Here is a 23,445-nt window from a genome sequence, read left to right as displayed (position 1 = left end):
AGTCATTTGGAAGAGGGCAATCTCATCAACCTATCCCCACCAAATTATTATTATAATTATACAGGATTTATGGCGCCAACAGTTTGCTCAGCACTTTACAATATAACAGGAGACAATACAGCAACAATACAGTTCAATACAAGAGGGATAAGGGGGCCTGATCCTGGGAGCTTACAATCTAGTGATATATTAGAATACAAACCTAGTCGCAGGCATTAAAACCCAAAATCCGAAACCCAAGTCCCAGCCTAGGAATCATTAAGTTATACCTATTCCTTGTAAATTTCACTCGCTGCAAAGAATGAATGCTCTAGAATGCATTTGTAACTACCGCATTTTTCGCTCCATAAGATGCACTTTTCCCCCCAAAAAATGGAGGAAAATGAATGTGCGTCTTATGGAGCGAATCTAGAGCGGCCGGCTGGGTATTCCCCCCATCCCCGCCATGATAGAATACCGGGCCAGCCGCTTGGCTCATCTGTGCAGCAGAATTTGCTCCTCGGTCCTACCTGTTCTTTGGTCCAGCGTTGTCCTCACCACCACTGATTTCACCGGCGTCTTCTCTCCCTGGCGCCAGCATCTTTAGTGTGGGCACCCAGCTATGACAGCTTGCGGCTTCCCAGCCGGGTGCCCACTGCACATGCACGAGAAGCGCTGCGCTTTGTGAATGGCCCCGTAGTCTTCTGGGACCCGTCATGTGTCCCAGAAGACTACAGGAAGGAAGGGACAACTCTGCGGAAGTGGGAGCGGGTACCTGTCAAATTTGGGTACCCTCTCCCCAAAAGTCTGCAGTCCCCGGTCATCTCCCGTACTGCGTCCGCAGTCCCCGGTCATCTCCCGTACTGCGTCCGCAGTCCCCGGTCATCTCCCGTACTGCGTCCGCAGTCCCCGGTCATCTCCCGTACTGCGTCCGCAGTCCCCGGTCATCCCCCGTACTGCGTCCGCAGTCCCCGGTCATCCCCCGTACTGCGTCCGCAGTCCCCGGTCATCTCCCGTACTGCGTCCGCAGTCCCCGGTCATCCCCCGTACTGCGTCCGCAGTCCCCGGTCATCCCCCGTACTGCGTCCGCAGTCCCCGGTCATCCCCCGTACTGCGTCCGCAGTCCCCGGTCATCCCCCGTACTGCGTCCGCAGTCCCCGGTCATCCCCCGTACTGCGTCCGCAGTCTCCGGTCATCCCCCGTACTGCGTCCGCAGTCCCCGGTCATCCCCCGTACTGCGTCCGCAGTCCCCGGTCATCCCCGTACTGCGTCCGCAGTCCCCGGTCATCCCCCGTACTGCGTCCGCAGTCCCCGGTCATCCCCCGTACTGCGTCCGCAGTCCCCGGTCATCCCCCGTACTGCGTCCGCAGTCTCCGGTCATCCCCCGTACTGCGTCCGCAGTCTCCGGTCATCCCCCGTACTGCGTCCGCAGTCTCCGGTCATCCCCCGTACTGCGTCCGCAGTCTCCGGTCATCTCCCGTACTGAGTCCGCAGTCTCCGGTCATCTCCCGTACTGCGTCCGCAGTCTCCGGTCATCTCCCGTACTGCGTCCGCAGTCTCCGGTCATCCCCCGTACTGCGTCCGCAGTCTCCGGTCATCCCCCGTACTGCGTCCGCAGTCTCCGGTCATCCCCCGTACTGCGTCCGCAGTCTCCGGTCATCTCCCGTACTGCGTCCGCAGTCTCTGGTCATCTCCCGTACTGTGTCTGCAGTCCATTGGTTCAGAATATTTTATATTTTTTTTTTATTGTTTTCCTCCTCTAAAACCTAGGTGTGTCTTATGGAGAGAAAAATACGGTAATTAACTACCATACACAAGTGCTCTTCCACAACTAGCTTTAAATAGATGAACTGCGTGTGTAATTACAGTAGATGAATGTTTTACATAGGGTACTCCATTTAAATAGAGGAGCTGCAGGTTTACATTTCTGGAGTTTTGGATCCCGTGCAAAATCATTACCTGCTCTTTGACAGGCTTGACATCCCATGTGTTGTGGTAAATTTAAGGAAACTCTTGGGAAACTAAACATTTCATAAACCACATTTAGATGTCAGTATGGCTGCGGCTTAGTTTCTTGCGCACTCAGAATGAAGAGCCCCCACCTCACATCCCTCCCTTGCTGGTTACGCATTATGAGTGTTAGTTTTTGTTATCTTGTCAACCTAAACAGTTTATTAATATTAGGTACTTATATAGCGCCATCAATTTCCGCAGCACTTTACATATATATTGTACATTCACATCAGTCCCTAACCCTCAAGGAGTGTACAATCTAAGGTCCCTAACTCACATGCATACATACACATACTAGGGACAATTTTAGACAGAAGCCAATTAACCTACCAGCATGTCTTTGGAGTGTGGGAGGAAACCGGAGTACCTGGAGGAAACCCACGCAGGCACAGGGAGAACATGCAAACTTCAGGCAGGTAGTGCCGTGGCTGGGACTTGAACCGACGACCACTAAGCCACTGTGCTGCAGTTAGACAATATTGTAAAGCTATGTGTCCATCTATCAAAAGGCTTCCCAATTTTTCCTTTCGTAGTTAATTCAAGAAGATACTAAGTAAATTAATTAACTGCCCTACATTAAATCATTTAGTACAGACCATGACCGGGGGACCGTCCAAGACTGGCCGACCACCATCAGGGGGACCGTCCAAGACTGGCCGACCACCATCAGGGGGACCGTCCAAGACTGGCCGACCACCATCAGGGGGACCGTCCAAGACTGGCCGACCACCATCAGGGGGACCGTCCAAGAGTGGTCATCTATGATTGGATGACCACCCTGCTGTACATGGGTGTACAAATATCAAAACACATTAAACAGGACTGGATGACCATCCATGCTTGGCTGACCACCTGACAACCTTCCTGCAGTATTTGTCCATCTATCAAAATGCTTCCCAATTTTTCCTTCTGTAGTTAATTCAAGAAGTAAACTAATAAACTGCCCTACATTAAATCAATTAGTACGGACCAGGATTGGAGGACTGTCCAAGACTGGGTGACCACCATCAGGGGACCATCCAAGATTGGCAATCCATGATTGGATGACCATCCTGCTGTACATGGGTGTGTAAATATCAAAACACATTAAACATGATAGGATGACCATCCATGCTTGGCTGACCACTTGATGACCTTCCTGCAGTATATATCAAACGCAAAAAAAAAAAAAAAAAAAAAAAGGACTGAACTGTTAGGAAAATGTTGGCTTCTTCACAAGGCAGTAGGTTGGACTAGAATGCCCATGAAGATCAATAATGTTCATGGAATTGGAAAGTTTGTATTACCGAGCAATAAGCACTTTACAAACAAATCTCAGAAGCTTTTCTGGCAGCGTGAGTAGGTGGCCAAGCCGTACTGCTCAACTGCGAAAGGAAAGGAAGGTCGATGACTAGGCTGTGGACTTGGTAGGGGTGCCTGGATCATACCACTGCATGAACAGAACTAACTTTTTTGGCCGATAAGTCAGATCACATATATTTAAAACTTTAAATTTTTATTTAAAACCGCATATTTAGAAGTTTGATTGGAGAATAGCTAAAAATGTCTAACTTCAAGCCAGCATTTGACTATAGGTCAAAAATTACAAATTATGCTTATTCAAGACACACACCCCCTACCCCCCCAACATTTCCCAAAACACTGGATAAAAGTATAAAAAAAAAGTACTACAAAAATGTAGTACATTAAAAAAAAAAAAGTAGTATATTAGAGACTATAGTTGCCATTCCCTGGCATTCTCGTGTAGCACTGAGATGAGGATCATCCTCCTGAACAGATCTCGGAGAATGCCGAGTAGCCCAAATCGCATGAGAAGATGATCTTGCTATGAGCTGCAGTGTCTGCAAATGAGATTTGGAGATACTCCGCATTCCACAGGATCTTGTTGGCCGGAGGACGTCACCACCTACACCACCACCAATATTCCATACATGCCCACTGCTTAGAAGCTCTGTAGTCTATTTGTCATAAGATCGTAGTTTAGAACTCGTGCTTTGATCTTTCAGTCTCTCTTGAATTGTCCTCTGTGAGCTTCAGAACCTCCCCTTTTCCCTATTCATTGAAAGAGCCCTTACTGTGTTTTTCCTTTCTCCTTGAATCGTCCTCCATGAGCTTCTGAACCTCTCCTTTTCCTCATGACTTCCAGCGGAACCAGCAGTGAAAGTCAACTGCAGTCATGTTCACTGCTCTATGCACAAATCCCACAGTCCCTCCTTGGGAGCAAGAGAGGGTGGCTACGTTCCTATATACTGAGGGAACATGGAGAACCCCATGGAGAACATGGAGAACCACCCTCCAGCAGGGTGAGTTAAGAATACATACTTGAATAGATTTTTTTTCTTTTTTTTTTAACCAGAGTTCAGTGTCACTTTAAGGAAGAGAGAGGGGGGAGCACATTGAATAGAGGGCAAGGTCCACTTTAAAAATTAAAAAAAAAATAATAATCAGCATTCGATTTCCTAATAGCTTTATCACCAGAATAATATGACATTTCTGTGATTCTTGGTCCGTGTCCAAGCTGCAAGGATTTATCGGTGAGATTGTACAAAATCATTAACACGTCTGTAATAATAACGAAGGCAGAGTGTTCTATCATTAACGTCTCCTAAATTGATACTAAGTAATCCCGATGAGTTCTTTTTTTGTGTTTTTTTTTTTTTAATGGAATGATAAAGTCCAAAGTACAGTCATTTGGAGTTGCCAAATATCAGATTACAATGAACAATAAATGTAGATGAAAACCCAATCATTTAAATTTCATACAAGCCTTGCCAGGTTCTTTCAAAATATATTTTTAAAACTGCAGCTTTCATTAAAATACCTGGTGATCCTGCTATGAAGGTCCTTGTTTAGGCACTTCCTGTTACAGGGTGACAACTGTCTTCCAATTGTGCTTCTACGATGTCACCCTGTCACACGGGCTTCCAATGAAGCCTGCAAGTGGCTGCTTCAGCACACATGACCCCTCATGACCCACCTCTCTCCTTGCCCCCTTATGACCCACCGCTACCCTCTGTCCACCCCATCAGACCTCATCACCACCCCTCCACCCTGAAACTACTCTACTCCATCTACTATTCAAAATTAAATCTTACAATTTTCATACTACCAAGAATTTGGCTCGTCAAAGTTGCTTCTTTGGAGATGCGATGAGGGAAAAAGAAGTAAAGTCCAAGGTTCGGACAGCTGGGGTGGTGAACAGATAAGACTTACTTCTTTCCTAACTGGATTTTGGTAATAAGAAGGGTCTACTAAAAGGTAGCATAGGGAACACCAATGGATTACGATGTACACCATCCCTAGAATATTTGTATATTAATTTGTTGGCTTTTACTGCCCACAGAAAGACTTTAGACCCTCTTGTGCCCCCTTACACTGTCAAGATTTGGACTCCTCAGAAAAGTTGCTTCCCTGGAAACGTGAGGGAAAAGAAAATAACTCCCAAACTGGCTTTCACTGTCGGAAAGGGTCTACGCTCATCAATGGTCCATGAGTTCCAGCATCCCTTGAACATACATATATTAATCGGCTTGATTTTATTAACCATGATAAGTAGATTTTAGGCTTTTTATAGACCCCCAACATCATCCTCTGTGTCTTCTCAGGACCCACCACCCTTCGTACCCCTTCAGGGACCCACTACAATGCTCCATGTCCCTTAAGGGCCCACCACCGCCTTCTATTCCCCCACACAGGACCAACATGCTGTCTATCCCATTCTATATTAAAAATTACAATTCTTACACTGCCAAGAATTCGGCTCCCCCTGAAAATTTGATTCTTTGGGGTGGTGACCAAAAAAACCCAAACTGGTATAAGGAGAAGGGTCTACTACCAATGGATTATTGGATTCAATGGATCATGATATCCACCAACCCTAGAACATGTGTAGATCAGTTGGCTTTCATCCACAACAGAAAGTAGCCTTTGAGCTTGATGGTGGGTCCTATGAAAAGTGTAGTGTCCTCTCAGGAACCACCACCACCCTTTGTTTCCCCTAAGGAACCACCACCCTTTGTGGTGGTGGTTCCTGAGAGGAACCACCACCACGCTCCATTTCCCCTTAATACCCAATGGCAATCTCCGTGCCCAGACGGGACCCACCACCACCCTCCGCGCCCAGACGGGACCCACCACCACCCTCCGCGCCCAGACGGGACCCACCACCACCCTCCGCGTCCAGACGGGACCCACCACCACCCTCCGCGTCCAGACGGGACCCACCACCACCTTCCGCGCCCAGACGGGACCCACCACCACCTTCCGCTCCCAGACGGGACCCACCACCACCTTCCGCGCCCAGACGGGACCCACCACCACCTTCCGCGCCCAGACAGGACCCACCACAAAAGACTTATTTCTTCCCAAATTGGCTTTCAGTGAAAAAAGGGTCTACTACCAGTGGATTACTGGATCCAATTGATCATGATACCCAACAAACCTGGAATTTGTGCAGATTATTCAGTTGGTTTTTATTAACCACAGAAAGTAGACTTTAGGCTTTTCACAGACTTAAAAATAATAGAATTGTAAGTTATTTTGTACTTCCATATGCTGCACTTCAGATCAGTTATAGTAGTCAGTTTTAGGTTTTATTACCTGAAATGGGAAGGTTTTATTTATTCATATTTTTCCCTTAGCGGACTTTATTGAAGATGCAGAAAGGCAAAAGATAGGAACAGAAAAAGGTTTGGAATAAACAGGCTGATAATTCAAGCATGCTGTAATACACTTATACCCACACTGTGACAGCGCTGGAGGCCGGAGTCACATACACACGTCTGCATTAGCGGAGAGGTAATGGCATCTAAATTTGGATAATATCAATTTCCCGTATTGACTCTTATCCAATCTTCCCGATGGAGCAGCTGCTATGGGCTTTTATCTGGTCTGCAATGGGAGGGGAGCTATGTCAAAGACTGACCAAGAGAACTCCGGCAGTGTGGAAACCAGGACAAGAAGAGACTGGCATATTTTAGGACAACAAGACTGCCAAAAGCTTCAGTACAGGACAATATGGGGAACGAAAAACTTGGAATCATTTCAGAGATCCCCCATTTGTATGCATTGCCTTTATCTAGAAGTAATTATGCTCTATCAATATCTTCCTTTATAGCCACACATTAAGATGCACTAAGCTTGATGAGCCTCAGTAAAAGAACACAACCCTGGGATCCCTTTAGATGAGCATGTTCCTCCCTGCTGGCTACTGGGTGGTGGAGACTTTTGCTATGCCGTTCTGCAGCCTCTCAACCTTTTCAACACAGAGGAACCCATGGAAAAAAAAACAACAACTCTCTGGTCTGAGACTGAGAGAACCCCTGATAAAAATTACTTTATCTACAACTCATGATACATTAAGTGTGATGGTTAGTGGGACGAATGCTCCTTACACTTCTGGACATTCAGATTTATTTGTTACAGGTACTTATAGTCCCTAACCCTCAAGGGGCGTACAATCTAAGGTCCCTAACTCACATTCATACATACACATACTAGGGCCACTTTAGACAAGAGCCAATTAACCTACCAACATGTCTTTGGAGTGTGGGAGGAAACCGGAGTACACGGAGGAAACCCACGCAGGCACAGGGAGAACATGCAAACTCCAGGCAGGTGGTGCCGTGGTTGGGATTCGAACCAACGACCCTAGTACTGCCAGGTGGAAGTGCTAAACATTTAGCCATTGTGCTGCCCGTAAGAATTAACCCCTTACAGATAACTAAAAGGATCAATGGTGTCAGAGGGAACTTACCTGAGAGGCAGAAATCACTCACTGCTCAAGGAACCCCTAGCAACCTCTAGAGGAACCCTAGTTGAGAAACCCCATGGTTCTGGCTAGTTGCTTAGATTACTGTTCCTGAAGCAGATATGAAAATTTTATCAACTAATATGCACACAGCTAAAAGTCTACTCCATGTAGTGGCCAGCTTCCAAATTGCAACAGGCACATCTAAAGGGTGCCAGGCAATGTGTTTTTTCACTTTTAAAGCAGCAGGAAGTTGAGGCTTCACTTCCCCTGCTGGCTGTTATTAAGTTATCTGGAAATGCTAAAAAACAAAAAACAAAAGCAGCTGCAGCATCAGAGATGGACACACATTTTCAAAGTAAGAAAAAATACTTGAATACGAAGATCACAAGTAATTAATGCCAAATTATGAATGAGACACTGGTATCACGCTTACCCAACACTCGGGCCTGTACCGACACCCTGATGAAGGTTTTGTCATCAGTCTCACTGGACAGGATCATCTCCTCCTTTAAGACTCCCTCTTTATGTGCCATGTACTCACATTTAATGCTGTGCCCTGCGGGGGGAAAAAACAAAAAGACATAAGATATAGCTTTCCTTTCGGTTTGATTTATACTAGTGCAGCTGCGATTTCATTGGACCGAAGCAGATGTCTATATGCCTCCGAGATTGATACAACCAACCTCATTGGTCAACAGAAACACTCAAACATGAATGCTTGGCCCTTTATTTCCACAACAAGTCAATGGCGAACCCCTCGCCCTCCAGAGGATTCCCCCCCCTCCTCCAGAGGATTCCCCCCCTCCTCCAGAGGATTCCCCCCCTCCTCGCCCTCCAGAGGATTTGCCCCCCTTCCTGACCAGGCCATTTTGTGCGTTACAGCGCTGTTTTAATTTAACTGACAATTTTGCGGTCATGCAACGCTACACCCAAATTAAATTTACGTCCTTTTTTTCCCCACAAATTGAGCTTTCTTTCGGTGGTATTTGATCGCCTGTGCGGTTTCTATTTTTTGGGCTATAAACAAAAAACCGACAATTTTGAGAAAAAAAAAAATTTGCTATTAAACATGTCCAAAATAAAAAAAAAAAAATTATCTAATTTCGTCATAAATGTAAAAACAAAAAAAAAAAAAAACCCACAATTTTGAGAAAAAAAAACTACAATATTTTGGACTTTTTGCTATCAAACATGCCAGTAAAAATTTTTTAAAAATCGAATTTCGTCAAATTTAGGCCAAAATGTATTCTGCTCCGCGTCTTTGCTAAAAAAAAAAATAAAAAAAAAAAATATCCCAATACATGTAAATTGATTGGTTTACGTGAAAGTTAAAGAGTTTACAAATGGCGCTATATACACGTTTTTTTTTTTTTTTTTTAAGAGTAATGGCGGCGATCAGCAACTTATAGCGGGACTGCGGTGGGCATTCTGGCACTGGGCGGAAATTACTTGGTGTCACAGACATCTCCAGTGACACCAATACAGTGATCAGTGCTAATAAAAAGCACTGCCACTGTACTAATGGCACTGGGCAGGAAGGGGTTAACATCTGGGGTGATCAAAGGGTTAACTGTGTGCCGTTTCACTATTGGGGCTGTGTGTGCGCTTTACACTGCAAGCACACTGCTTTGTATGGCTCTGCTATGCAAAGACACACAAAGCAGAGTGCAGGAGCTGACAGGGGAGAGAACTAGGGATGCACCAACATTTCGGCCACCAAAACATATCAGCCGAAAATAGCCTGCCAATAGGAAACATTTAGCCGATACAAAAAATGTACCCGATACAGGGGACTGTGTGTACTGCAGATGGGAGGGGGCTGAGAAAGGCAGGAGAGGAGCAGAGTACTCAGTGACTGCTTGTCACTATATGTCAGTGCCGGTTTTTAAATATAATTTCCACTTTTTTTTTTTTTTTTCTCTTCACTATAGTTCACAGAATTACCTGTCACTTTCCCCCCAGCTAAAAGAAACAAAGTTTCCTTTTAATTTATTTCCCAAGATAACAGAAACAATGTATCCTTTATCTCCAGGGAAAGTGACAGCTAATTCTGTGAACTATAGTGAAGAAAAAAAAAAAAAAAAGCCAGCAATTGCATTTAAAAACCGACACAGAGAGTGACAGCCAGTGAGGGAGCCTCTCTGTATGCACTGCTCCTCTCCTGCCCCCTCCTCGCACACACTGCCCTCCCACCCTCTCCCCCCTACAAAGGAGGAGCTGTCAATCATATGCTATCACGTAGGGGACAATTGGTCCCCTATGTGATAGCAATAAAACCATACGTTAAAAAATAAATTAAAAAAAAAAATATGAAAGAAAAAGAAAAATTTAAAATTAAAGAAAAAAAATTTAAAAAAAAAAAAAAAAAAAAAAAGGGGCCTCCCCACCCCCATATACGTAGCCATTTCAGTTTGGTTTTCACCCACATGCATTCTGAATTTTTGGTATTGGTACCAGAATTTTCATTTCGGTGCAACACTAGAGAGAACTATTGTATTTGTTCCCATCCCCCCCCGTCAGTATTACTCGGCGATCACTGGGTGCCGGCAACTAATCACCGGCCAGGACCTGGTGATTGACAGCCGAGGCTGCACACGCCCCCTACCTGGAAATGCAAAATCACACACACACACACACACACACACACACACACACACACACACACACACACACGTGATTTTGCGCACCCGTGCCGCCCTGTGGCAGTATTTCCACTATAGGGTGGCAATAAAGCGGTTAAAAGAAACAGCAGCAAGACAGAATAAAATAAATCCAGAAATGGACGGCCAGCCACAGGAGATATCTGCGGTAGAAGAATTACAGCGAGCCGGCTCAGTGATTATCCCGCTGGAAAAGGCAATTAGAGGAACACACCGGGGGGGGGGGGGGGGGGGGCCGTTTTATCATCATATGTCACCGCCACAGGTTTAGAGTCTCCCCCCCCCCCCCCACCCTCCCGTATACAGAGTCTACATCATGTCCTACCTCATGGCTCAGGTAGTGTATTGCCAAAGCCAGATCATAGACAGCATGCTGAGTACAGGATCTCTTCCCAAAACACACCGCATCGTCTTGGTGACACCGCACCACACAAAGTGTCACCAAGATGAAAATGGAGGGAGTCTTTTTAAAGGACCTGACAATAAAAAGGTGCACTCCGGTCAACATTCCAATAAAATGATTGAATCTTAAATTAAATGTTTTAATGAAAACCTTTCCATTCCCATGATATTTTATTTTAGAGGCAGTGATGTCATCACTGGGTCTCTGTTCTTCTCTATGCAGAGTCCTCTGAAGACTTTAAAGAGTCCTCAGCCCTGATGCAAGCAGTGGGCTACTTCTTAGGAGGAGTTATACAAATATCAAAATGGCCTAATGCAGGGCTTGACAACTTTGTTTTGAATCATTGAGTCAGCTAAAAAAAATAAATACATTTAAAAAAAATTTTTTTTTTTTTAGGAGCCAATCTTTAGTACCCCATATTTTCTATAGGCAACGCTTTAAAAGCACATTACAGGTCACCAATTTAGCGTCACAGAGGATGTTTGGTGCTAGATTTATTGTCGTCATTTTGGAGTGCGCAGTGATATGCAACATGTGTATCACAATCAACGATTTCAATCGCTGGCGCCCCAACGTGTGAATTTATGCTTGTATGTATGTATGTAAGAAGGGGGGAGGCGCCTCAAAAACTTACCTTTTTTTGGTTGGGTGGGGGGGGGGGGGGGGGGTTGGGGATTTTTTTTTTTTATGTGCCTGGGTGTAGCTAAATTTTTTACAAAGAAAAAAAAAAAAATATTCACTCTCTCTCTCTCCCTACCTGACAAGTGAGCTAAATGTAGAGAAAAAAAACCAAAAAAAAAACAAAAACTACCTGATTGGCGCCCGGAGCTGCATATTCTGGGCGTCGGGCGATACAAAAATTGTGAATCCCTGCAACAGTGAATGGGCCAACAAAAGCCCAGGCACCCGGATGCAATTTCTATTTTGGTGCCTGGGATTTGTCGAGCCCTGGCCTAATGGGAAGGAGGGGGTGTTCCTAGGCAAGCTTCAGTTGCATGCAGACCACCCTTGGCAATTCCCAAATGTGATACGGAGTATGCATAATCGAAAAACATAAAATCCAATGAATGAATGAAAGGGGCGGGCCAGTCAGGCTGGGGAAGAAAAGGGCTAAATGACACTGGACACCCTGCAGCCAAAGGGGCAGGGGGTTAGGTGGGCTGGCTAGGTAGAGTGCACTTTGAAATGTACTTCTCCTTTAATACATTGAATCTGACATAAGGGACATCCGTGAAACGATGAACATCACAGAACAGAAAGGGCGCTCAATGCGTCACGCTATCAGTTACGGGGGAGGGGAGGGTCCCAGTGACTTTGATTCTATAAAAAGCTGCAGATATTGGTTGGATTTCATAATACAGGGCTCCCCCCCCCCCCTTTCAGCCACTTCCAAGTCACTCCTGATAAGCAGATTACCGTTTAATAATGAAAATCAGAACCGTAATCGCCTACGCCATCACTCAGGGGGCGCGGACAGATGGTCCGGGAACAAGATATCATCTGTGCGCCAATGTTTTATTCATCTTAATTAATGAACCTAATTGGCATGATTACCATGCAGACGGCACACGGAGGGGTAGTCGGGGGCACCAGGAGGGAGTGCCAGGAACATGGCGGAAATCCTTCCAATCTGCTACCCGATGCGGGATCCGCTCTCTCCATAGACAGACATCGGCACTATGGGGGCAGAACCTTTTTTTCATCAGTCGTTCAAATTCCACATGTTGGTAGAATAACTCTTCCTCTGTCTCTGGGGAGTCCAACCTTTCGAAACAAAGGGACAGTTCATTGTTCTTCAGAATAAATGGGGGGATTGGAAAATTTCCTGGAATCAATGGGAAGAATGGGTCCTCGTCATTTGCGCCCGGGGGAGGAATGGGGCCCCGTCATTGGTGACAGGTCCCAGAAGACTACGAGACCAGTCATTGGAGCAATGGCGCCCCCCGTCGCTGGTGTGTCCGGGCGAGCAATGGCGCCCCCCGTCGCTGGTGTGTCCGGGCGAGCAATGGCGCCCCCCGTCGCTGGTGTGTCCGGGCGAGCAATGGCGCCCCCCCGTCGCTGGTGTGTCCGGGCGAGCAATGGCGCCCCCCCGTCGCTGGTGTGTCCGGGCGAGCAATGGCGCCCCCCCGTCGCTGGTGTGTCCGGGCGAGCAATGGCGCCCCCCCGTCGCTGGTGTGTCCGGGCGAGCAATGGCGCCCCCCGTCGCTGGTGTGTCCGGGCGAGCAATGGCGCCCCCCCCCCAATCGCTGGTGTGTCCGGGCGAGCAATGGCCCCCCCCAATCGCTGGTGTGTCCGGGCGAGCAATGGCGCCCCCCAACGCTGGTGTGTCCGGGCGAGCAATGGCGCCCCCCAACGCTGGTGTGTCCGGGCGAGCAATGGCGCCCCCCAACGCTGGTGTGTCCGGGCGAGGAACGGCAGCCCCCAACGCTGGTGTGTCCGGGCGAGGAACGGCAGCCCCCAACGCTGGTGTGTCCGGGCGAGGAACGGCAGCCCCCAACGCTGGTGTGTCCGGGCGAGGAACGGCAGCCCCCAACGCTGGTGTGTCAGGGCGAGGAACGGCAGCCCCCAACGCTGGTGTGTCAGGGCGAGGAACGGCAGCCCCCAACGCTGGTGTGTCAGGGCGAGGAACGGCAGCCCCCAACGCTGGTGTGTCAGGGCGAGGAACGGCAGCCCCCAACGCTGGTGTGTCAGGGCGAGGAACGGCGCCCCCAACGCTGGTGTCAGGGCGAGGAACGGCGCCCCCAACGCTGGTGTCAGGGCGAGGAACGGCGCCCCCAACGCTGGTGTCAGGGCGAGGAACGGCGCCCCCAACGCTGGTGTGTCAGGGCGAGGAACGGCAGCCCCCAACGCTGGTGTGTCAGGGCGAGGAACGGCAGCCCCCAACGCTGGTGTGTCAGGGCGAGGAACGGCAGCCCCCAACGCTGGTGTCAGGGCGAGGAACGGCGCCCCCAACGCTGGTGTCAGGGCGAGGAACGGCAGCCCCCAACGCTGGTGTGTCAGGGCGAGGAACGGCAGCCCCCAACGCTGGTGTGTCAGGGCGAGGAACGGCGCCCCCAACGCTGGTGTAACTCCCAGTCTAGTAACTCTTCCTCTTTCTTCATTCAGGTAAATAATGGATCCCAAGCAGACGCAATGTAAAGTCATTGAGTTCCGGATGCAGGAGAGATGCCGGCTGTCCAACAGACGGCTGCGGAACATTCACAGAGATGACACCACTGACAAGAGCAATGCACAGATGGATGGAGAGGATTAACCGTTTTCCGACCTGCACACATCAATCTGTGACTTTGCTGGGAAGCGGGTATAGCAGGATCATGGCTGCAGCAGCTAAATTCAATGAGCGGTTGCAGGGTGCTGAGTTCCTGGGTCTGTACACTTGCTGTGCCCATTGTGAGGGGGCCCCACCATTCCTGCATAGGAATAATGGGAACCCCTCACAATGGGCACAGCAGGTGTACAGACCCAGGAACTCAGCACAGGAATGGTGGGAACCCCTCACAACGGGCACAGCAGGTGCAACCCATTAAAATAATAAAACAAGCCTGCAATTCAGTGCTGTTCCCTGCAGTATATCTTTTCCACCACAGGATGTCCTCAGTCTCACAGGCTTAAAGTCAGCAAGCATAATTTATCCCACTTCCTGAACCCAGGAAGTCATGGCCCCACCCACCAGCCCAGGACTAGACAGCAGAAGCAGAAGCACAGTGATAGTGGGAGAGAGCAGAGAGATAAGCGTCCTATCAGCATGTTACTTGTCAGCACAAGAAGTGACTGGCTATTTATGCTGCTTCTCTCTCCCCCAGCCTGAGCTCTGCTGTACAGAGGCTGATACCGGATCACAATTTGGGGACTTCCACTGCTTGCAATAACATTTTGTGGATAAATCCTCGAGCTGCAGACACATTATAGGAGATTTACTAAAACTGGTTGACTCAGAATCTTGGGCACCTGAGCATGGTAGCCAATCAGCTTCTAACCTTAGCATGTTCAGTTAAGCTTCAGCAACAAAACCTGGAAGCTGATGGTTTTTATGCAGAAGTGGACAAGATTCTGAGTCAACCAGGTTTAGTAAATAAACCCCATTCTGTCCCCAAATCCTCCAAGATATCAGAGTCCAGCACTCTGCCATGGACAGAGCCAGAGCTATGGAGAGACATGGAGCCGCATTTCCAGCCGTGCCGCGCACCCCCCCCCCCCCCAAGAGTAGGAATATTCGCCTGCAACTGAATTCAATTACAGAGTCCTGCAGCCAGCCCTTCCCTCCCTAATGAGTTTGCAAATCTTAAACCGATTTTCCTGCCTCTGCTCTCTGGGTAAATGGATGATCATGACTGCCCAAGAAATGGCGGCCATTAGGGTGCACTTAGCCTATTAGAAGAGGAGAGAGCGGTGCGGTGAGTCACTGCTAATAAAAGATTTGATCTGCATATACGTGGTGGCCAATGTTTCACTGAAAGTGGGCTTGCAAGAGAAATTTTGAAAAAGGAGAAAAAAGGAGAAAAAAAAGGAGACAAAAAAAGGAGACAAAAAAAGGAGAAAAAAAGGAGAAAAAAGGGAGAAAAAAAAGGAGAAAAAAGGGAGAAAAAAAGGAAAAAAGGAAAAAAAAGGAAAAGGAAAAAAAAGGAAAAAAGGAAAGAAAAGGAAAAAAGGAAAAGGAAAAAAGGAAAAGGAAAAAAAAGGAAAAAAAAGGAAAAAAAAGGAAAAAAAAGGAAAAGGAAAAAAAAGGAAAAAAAAGGAAAAAAAAGGAAAAAAAAGGAAAAAAGGGGAAAGAAGGGGAAAAAAGGGGAAAAAGGGGAAAGAAGGGGGAAAAGGGGAAAGAAGGGGGAAAAAGGGGGGAAAGGGGGAAAAAGGGGGAAAAAGGGGGGAAAAGGGGGGAAAAGGGGGGAAAAAGGAAAAAAAGGAAAAAAGAAAAAAAGGAAAAAAGAAAAAAAGAGGAAAAACCAAAAAAACAACAAAAAAAAACACATCAGTAAACAATACTAACCTCCATTGTCCCCCCTGCACACTACAGTAATATTAAGGCATGCATTAAAAATTCTGCAGAGCTATTTCTCCTGTGAAACTAAGTAAATGGAGGTAAAAATCAAATGTTAGTTGGCCATTACCTCTCCAGGTCGAACGTTATTCATTCATAAGAGTGGAACGAATCAGAAAAATACTGCATTATGGCCACTAGGTGAAGCTGATGATCACAGGAAATAATTACTATGACCGCAAGCTCCATTTAACCCCTTGACACCGACGTCACACAAATATGCGACCTCACAGAACTGGGCTTTTTTCTGTGGAGCCACATATTTGCGTACCTGTCTTTGTGCTGGGAGCGTGTCGCGTGTAGAGGGAAAAAAAAAAAAGATAAATATTAAAAAATAAAAAAAAAATAAAGGAAAAAAACCTAGATCAAGTTTTGACCTAGTTCAGTGCCAGGGTAAATGTTTGGGTCAAGGTCAGGGTCAAAGGTCAGGATTAAAAAAAAAAAAATTGGTTGTCAGTGTGTTTAAGGTAAAAAAAAAAACAAAAACAAATGCGCACTATTGTTTCTGGGCTGTACTCCGGGTACAAACAACAAATAACATACACATATATGGTATCGCTGCGATCGTCAAGAGCTGGAGAATTTATTTTGGGTTCTTCTTCGGTGGTAGGTTATGGTAGTAACAAGAAACACAGCTAAATATAAAAAAAATATTTTTTTTACTATTTTGAACAAAAAAAAAAAAAACCCCCACACAGGAGATATCGATTCCTATTTACCATCAAATGAAATCCCAATTTGTCCTGAAGAAAACGCGGTATAATGCACCTGGATGTACGAAGTAGTTGTGATGATGTGTGCAGTTTTACTAACACAGGTCAAAGTTGCAAAATTGTGCTTCAGCATTAAGATTTGTTTTACCCTAAGGCTACGTTCACACTAGCGCTGTGTGCAGGCGGCAGAAATGGCGTTTGGGAAGCGTTTTTACAGCTTCCCAAACGCCTCGGACAATTCTGCACATTGCAGCACATGGTGCTGTTCTAACGGGAGCGTTTGCGTCGCAGCAAAACAGACGCCTCTGGTCTAGTCAGTAGGCGTTGAAGCCTCCTATTCTAGTCTATGGTGCCGCTCTGCAAACGCCCGGCTGGCGACATGGTTGCGGGGCGTTTGCGGAGCGATAACACCATTCAACTTCATTATAGGCGTTTGTGGGGCGTTTTTAACGCTCGGCAAACGCCTAGCGACCGCCGCTGAACCGCGCATGCGGCGTTTGCAGAGCATTAAACAACGCTCCGCAAACGCCGGACCAACGCTTGCCAAACGCTATAGGGGCGTTTGGCAAGAGTTGGTAAAACAGTCAAGTGTGAACGAGCTCTTAGGCATGAAGGGGTTAATGGCCATAATGCAGCATTTTACCGATTCACTCTTTGCTGCGTTAATGGCCAACATTGGACCTGGCAATCCTGTAATAAAGACCGATCACTGCAGCTATCTCCTTGTGCAGGGTGACTGGTCTTGTCTCCTCCCCTTCCAGTAGTGGGTGGAGCCATTTGGGCCCCTACCATAGATCTGCTCTCAGCACAGGCTATGTACTACACAGCGATGATGTCACTGATCATTTACAAGGTAATATCTGCGTTTGTGAAGGCATTTGGTGTCTATCCTTTGTGGCTATTGAGGAATGTATTGAAATTCAAAACATTAATAACGTATAAAGCCATTTATAACTCCGCCCCAAATTACATCACCGATCTTGTCTCCAAATATCACCCAAACCGTCCTCTCTGCTCCTCCCACGACCTCCTGCTCTCTCTAGCTCCCTTGTCTCCTCCTCCAATGCTCATCTCCAGAACTTCCCCAGAGCTTCCCCCACCCTCTGGAACTCTCTACCCCAATCTGTCCGACTATCACCTACTCTGCTCATTTTTAGGTGATCTCTGAAAACCTATCTATTCAGGGAAGCCTATCCTGCCCTCAGCTAATAATGGAATCTTCTATTCCTCCTACCAGTCCATCCCCCACAGTTACTACCTTTTGTACCACAAGCCCCTCCCTCCTAGATTGTAAGCTCCCAGGATCAGGGCCCTCCTATCCCTCTTGTATTGAACTGTATTGTTGCTGTATTGTCTCCCGTTATATTGTAGCGCTGAGCAAACTGTTGGCGCCATAAATCCTGTATAATAATAATATATAAATGGAAGTTTTTGTGCCCGGAGCTTAGTTTTTAAAGCAGGGAGAGGCTCTGCACTGAGCCAATCAGGTCTCCATAATGGTGCTGCAGCATAGTGTGTCTGAGAATCACAAGACCGTCTGAACAGATCATTCTACAAGGTGAAGTCAGTTCTATGTACTCTACTTGGAAGTTTGGCCGGAATGAGGCATTGTGTAATACAGAGAGCTGGCCGAGCGCATCTATTCCCTCGTATGGATACAACTCCTGTCGTATGATGAATTAGTATCCCTACACTGTGCGGCCAACGCCCCCCCGCGCATCACCAACGCCCCCCCGCGCATCACCATCGATCGTCATTACCGGCCACTGACACCGAGGAGACCGGAGATGCAGATTATCCCTGCGGAAGAAAACCAAGTAACTTCATTATCTATGATATCCCTCCAATGACAGGTCATCAATAAACCGGGACACAACATGCAGTTCCGAGGACAGCGATCCCGCACGAGGGTCTGTACTGGACAGTGAGGAGAGCGGTCCCACACGAGGGTCTGTACTGGACAGTGAGGAGAGCGGTCCCACACGAGGGTCTGTACTGGACAGTGAGGAGAGCGGTCCCACACGAGGGTCTGTACTGGACACAAAAGGAGAGCGGTCCCACACGAGGGTCTGTACTGGACAGTGAGGAGAGCGGTCCCACACGAGGGTCTGTACTGGACAGTGAGGAGAGCGGTCCCACACGAGGGTCTGTACTGGACAGTGAGGAGAGCGGTCCCACACGAGGGTCTGTACTGGACAGTGAGGAGAGCGGTCCCACACGAGGGTCTGTACTGGACAGTGAGGAGAGCGGTCCCACACGAGGGTCTGTACTGGACAGTGAGGAGAGCGGTCCCACACGAGGGTCTGTACTGGACAGTGAGGAGAGCGGTCCCACACGAGGGTCTGTACTGGACACAAAAGGAGAGCGGTCCCACACGAGGGTCTGTACTGGACAGTGAGGAGAGCGGTCCCACACGAGGGTCTGTACTGGACACAAAAGGAGAGCGGTCCCACACGAGGGTCTGTACTTGACAGTGAGGAGAGCGGTCCCACACGAGGGTCTGTACTGGACAGTGAGGAGAGCGGTCCCACACGAGGGTCTGTACTGGACAGTGAGGAGAGCGGTCCCACACGAGGGTCTGTACTGGACAGTGAGGAGAGCGGTCCCACACGAGGGACAAAATGCAAAACACAATCATTTTGTTGAGTCTTCTAGATCTACTGCAGTTACAAAACATGCAGCTTGGGCACTAACCCGCCCCAGTGCCTGTCACCTCCCCCTCCCATCACTAACCCGCCCCAGTGCCGGTGACCTCCCCCCCCAGTGCCCGTCACCTCCCCCTCCCATCACTAACCCGCCCCAGTGCCGGTGACCTCCCCCCCCATATCACTAACCAGCCCCAGTGCCCTTACTTTACACGTTCTCCTTCCATCTCCAACACTCCTGTCACTAACCCTGCCCGTCTTCTCCCCTCCTGTCACTTATTTGCCCCAGTGCCCATGATCTCCTCTCCCATCACCATCCCGCCCAGTCTCAATGCTCTCCTCCTCTATCACTAACCCGACCCAGTCCCTATGCTCTCCCCCTGGGGAGACGACTGGGTCAGAGCAACTCCAGAACTGCAAATCTTGTAGGATATTCCCGATCGGCAGTGGTCAGGACTGACAAACAGTGGTCCAAGAAAGGAAAACTGGAGAACCAGTGACAGGCTGATGGGCGGCCAAGGCTCATCGATGGAGGTGGGGAGCGAAGGCTGGACTGGGTAAGCTGATTCAGTAGAGCTACTGCAGTAGAGCATTACTAGAAAAAAAAAAAAAAGTGAACGACAGAAAGGTGTCAGAACACACAGAGCATTGTGATTTATGGGGCTGTGTAGCCGTAGACCGGTCAAGGTGCCCATGCTGACCCGTGTCCACAGCCAAAAGAGCCTACAATGGGCACGCGAGCATCAGAACCGGACCACGGAGCAATGGAAGAAGGTGGCCTGGTCTGATGAATCAGGTTTTCTCTTCTACATCATGTGGATGGCCGGGTGAGTGTGTCACTTACCTGAGAGATGGCACCAGGATGCAGTATGGGGAGAAGACAAGCCGGCGGAGTCAATGTGATGCTTTGTCTCGATGGGTCAGGGCTGTTTTGACAGCAAAAGAGAGGCCTACTCAACATTAGGTGGGTGGTCATAATATCATGGCTCACCAGAGTCGTAATACCTGCTAAAGGATTTGTATTACTGTCCATCCAGTCCTGAGACTTACACAGCTCTGCCAAACAACCTGTCTGGCAGAGCAGACCAGATTTTTTCCTGTTTTCCTCCAGTAACACTTACAGGTCTTGTTCCTCCTCCAGCCTGCGAATGGAAAGTGAAAGGAGAAGCAGCAGACTGAAACACTCACCTCTCTTTGATCCCTCCTCCTATCAGCATGTTCCTGTGCCGCTTCTCCTTTCTACTTTGAGCTCTGCTATACAGGGGAAGCAAGAGGCTGATACCAAGTCAAGATCAGGTATTTACACACAAATAATGATTGCTTAAGGAATATAGAACTACAAAAATGTGTTTCTTTATACCCGCCTGGAGTTCGGCTTTTACAGATTAAGGCTGGCCATACATTATACAATTTTCTTAAGATTTTGGCTTTAGATTTACCAAAAACCACATAATAGGAGGTCACTTCTAACAACACTTTAAATTGTATCCAATTAGGAAGGCTCTCGCACTACATAGCTGAAGGTAAATCTAAAGGAAATTGGGCAGAAATTGGACAGAAAATTGTATAGTGTATGGCCAGCCTAAATGATGGCGTTATATCCTTCCTGGCCATAAAAACATTTCATATCTTTCCTAAATCACCAAATGGTGTCTGAATGTAGAACTAGAGGTGGCCTGGCCAGGAGCCCAGGAAGAGATCTCATTATAAATAACCAGTTCAGTCAGTAGTAGAAGCAGCCAATGCATATACCCAATGGCAACAAACTGGACCAATATAGGATCTGTGACCATGCCGCCATGTAATGGCCAAAAGCAAAAAATATAAAAATATAATGTGTTGATTTCATAGCAGGAGAATGAATTCTGCGTTCAGCCTGCAGATGGACGTACCAGACCTATAATCGATTCACACGAATGAACCGCGGCCAAATACTACATCTGCCAATGCCAAATCAGAAAGTACTTCAAGGAGGACCTTCCACGTCCAACGGAAGTTCCACTTTTTTGGCTGCCCAACACAAATAGCTTTTACAAAAGGCAATTTCTAAACCAAACTATTTTGCCCATCACTCCCCCTTTCCTCCCCCCCAAAAAAGCTCACCTTGACCCCAGCACTTCCAGGTAGAACGGGTGGCATCATCATGCCCTTCAGCCGCACTGGGGGCACAAGAATGCACTCCAGCCCAGTGCAAGGATGGAATCACTCAGGACTTCGAGCTTCCAGGTATGTTAATGCTACCCAAGCCTACCGGAGGCATTGAAAGTTGGCAACAAGGTATGTTTTTAGAAGGGGGGGGCATCAATTCTGAGTGGAACATCAACACACCACATGGTATCACTGAGTGCATGTTGAGTTATGGTGCGTTGCCAACCCATGCAAATGAGTAGGCTGCCTTAACGCAATGTCTTCTAACGTGGGTTTGTGGATGCCGCCCAAGTCTGGATTTCCATCTTTGTGCTTTTGTCGGATGTGTTTTCAACTGAAATCACGATGAAAATTGATGTGTAATGTAAAGTTGATTGCAACATGTTACTACAGCAATTTTCATGGACGTGCTTAAACGGTATATTTAACAGCCCAAAAACAACCAGATAAGATACAGGTGTACATCCCTCCCCTGTAGAGAATTGCGGTGCTTGAACACGGTCAACAGTATTGGGCTAGGTACACCCAGGGCAACCATTAGCAGTGATGGTGCTCCAAACAGCCCATCTGACACACCAGGCCTCCCTGTTGACCTGATGAGGCCTGGGCCAAGCAGCCCATCTGGCACACCAGGCCCCCCTGTTGACCTGATGAGGCCTAGGCCAAGCAGCCCATCTGGCACACCAGGCCCCCCTGTTGACCTGATGAGGCCTGGGCCAAACAGCCCATCTGGCACACCAGGCCCCCGTTGACCTGATGAGGCCTGGGTCTGGTACGGCAGTCTTATGTAATGGTATCAGGCAAACAATGATGAGCAACTTGATGTTTCCTGAATGAACGTAGGGTGAATTGACAACATAGATGGTATGGTAGAAAGGTCAATGAAGCCATCTCAGAAACAGGGATGCTCGAGAATACTTTCAATTCTTGACCTAAATATTAGGTGGCAGCACAACGGAGCACTAGAAAAGTTTACATGCAAAACAAATGGTGTAGCACAGATTCAAATTAATACAGTTACTTGTGGTTTCCTGGAAATGGGATTGTACCAGCTATCTCACTAGGAGGCTAACTAATGGCTAGTTCAGGTAATTGGGAGCAAGGATCCCCAGGCATGCTCCACACAGGCAAGGCTAGAGGAGTCTGGTGTGGAGAAGACTCTCTTGACCTTTTTAACATGGAGGAACCCTTAAAATAACGGTCTTAGGGAATCCCTATGAATAAAAAACTATATCTACAACTCACTGTACATGAGGCAGAACTTGCTCATTGCTCAGGGAGCCCCAAGCAACCTACAGAGGAACCTTGGGGCTCCACAGAACCCTGATTGAGAAAGGCTGGTCTGGAGGTTCAGGTGGCAATGGCAATGCCTCCCCACTGGTAGACAATGCCACAGCCAGTTGGGCATAGCGTGAACTGTGACTTACAAGGAACTTTCTTGCTCCTGCAAACACCAAAAAAACATTAGAAGGCCTAAAGTCTAGTGATAGTTCGAGTTTCCACGTTCCCAGTCACTGCTGTCCCACCAGAGATGGTCCTCTGAGGTGAGAAGCTGTGGAATGTACACTCACTGGTCACTTTATTAGGTACACCTCTTCAATTGCTTGGTAACACAAATTGCTAATCAGCCAATCTCGTGGCAGCAACTAACTGCATTAAAAGGCATCTAGATGTGGTGAAGATGACTTGCTGAAATTCAAACTGAGCATTAGAATGGGGGAGAAAGGGGATTTAAGAGACTTTGAACATGGCATGGCTGTTGGTGCCAGTTGGACAGTATTTCAAGAACTGCTGATCTACTGGGATTTTCATGGACAACTATCTCTAGGGTTTACAGAGAATGGTCTGAAACAGAGAAAGTATCCAGTGAGCGGCAGTTTTGTGGACAGGAGTCATGCCTTGTTAATGTCAGAGGAGAATGGGCAGGCTGGTTGGAGATCATAGAAAGGCAACCCATGTCAATATGGACCAAAATCTCTGAGGAATGTTTCCAAACACCTTGTTGAATCCATGCCACAAAGAATTAGGCAGTTCTGAAGGCAAAAAGTGACCAATGAGTGTATATGCCCAGCATGTGTCCAGGAGTCCTGGGGATGG

The 23,445-nt window shown here is 47.6% G+C and overlaps 1 protein-coding gene across 2 annotated transcripts in view; it reads right to left on the bottom strand.

Moving 5' to 3' along the window:
- ADISSP (adipose secreted signaling protein) overlaps positions 1 to 23,445 on the bottom strand; it is a 104,966-nt gene that overhangs the window by 3,613 nt on the left and 77,908 nt on the right. For both annotated transcript variants that reach the window (XM_089662205.1, XM_089662204.1), the window contains exon 5: positions 8,178 to 8,300. In XM_089662205.1, coding sequence (XP_089518331.1) covers positions 8,178 to 8,300 — 123 coding nt within the window. The remainder of the gene's footprint in view (positions 1 to 8,177; positions 8,301 to 23,445) is intronic.

Source organism: Staurois parvus, unplaced genomic scaffold (genome assembly GCF_062004578.1).
Source record: "Staurois parvus isolate SC_StPar_1 unplaced genomic scaffold, SC_StPar_1.0 ptg001437l, whole genome shotgun sequence".
NCBI lineage: Eukaryota > Metazoa > Chordata > Amphibia > Anura > Ranidae > Staurois > Staurois parvus.
The sequence above is the reverse complement of the archived record's forward strand: the minus strand, read 5'-3'. Positions and strand labels throughout refer to the sequence as shown.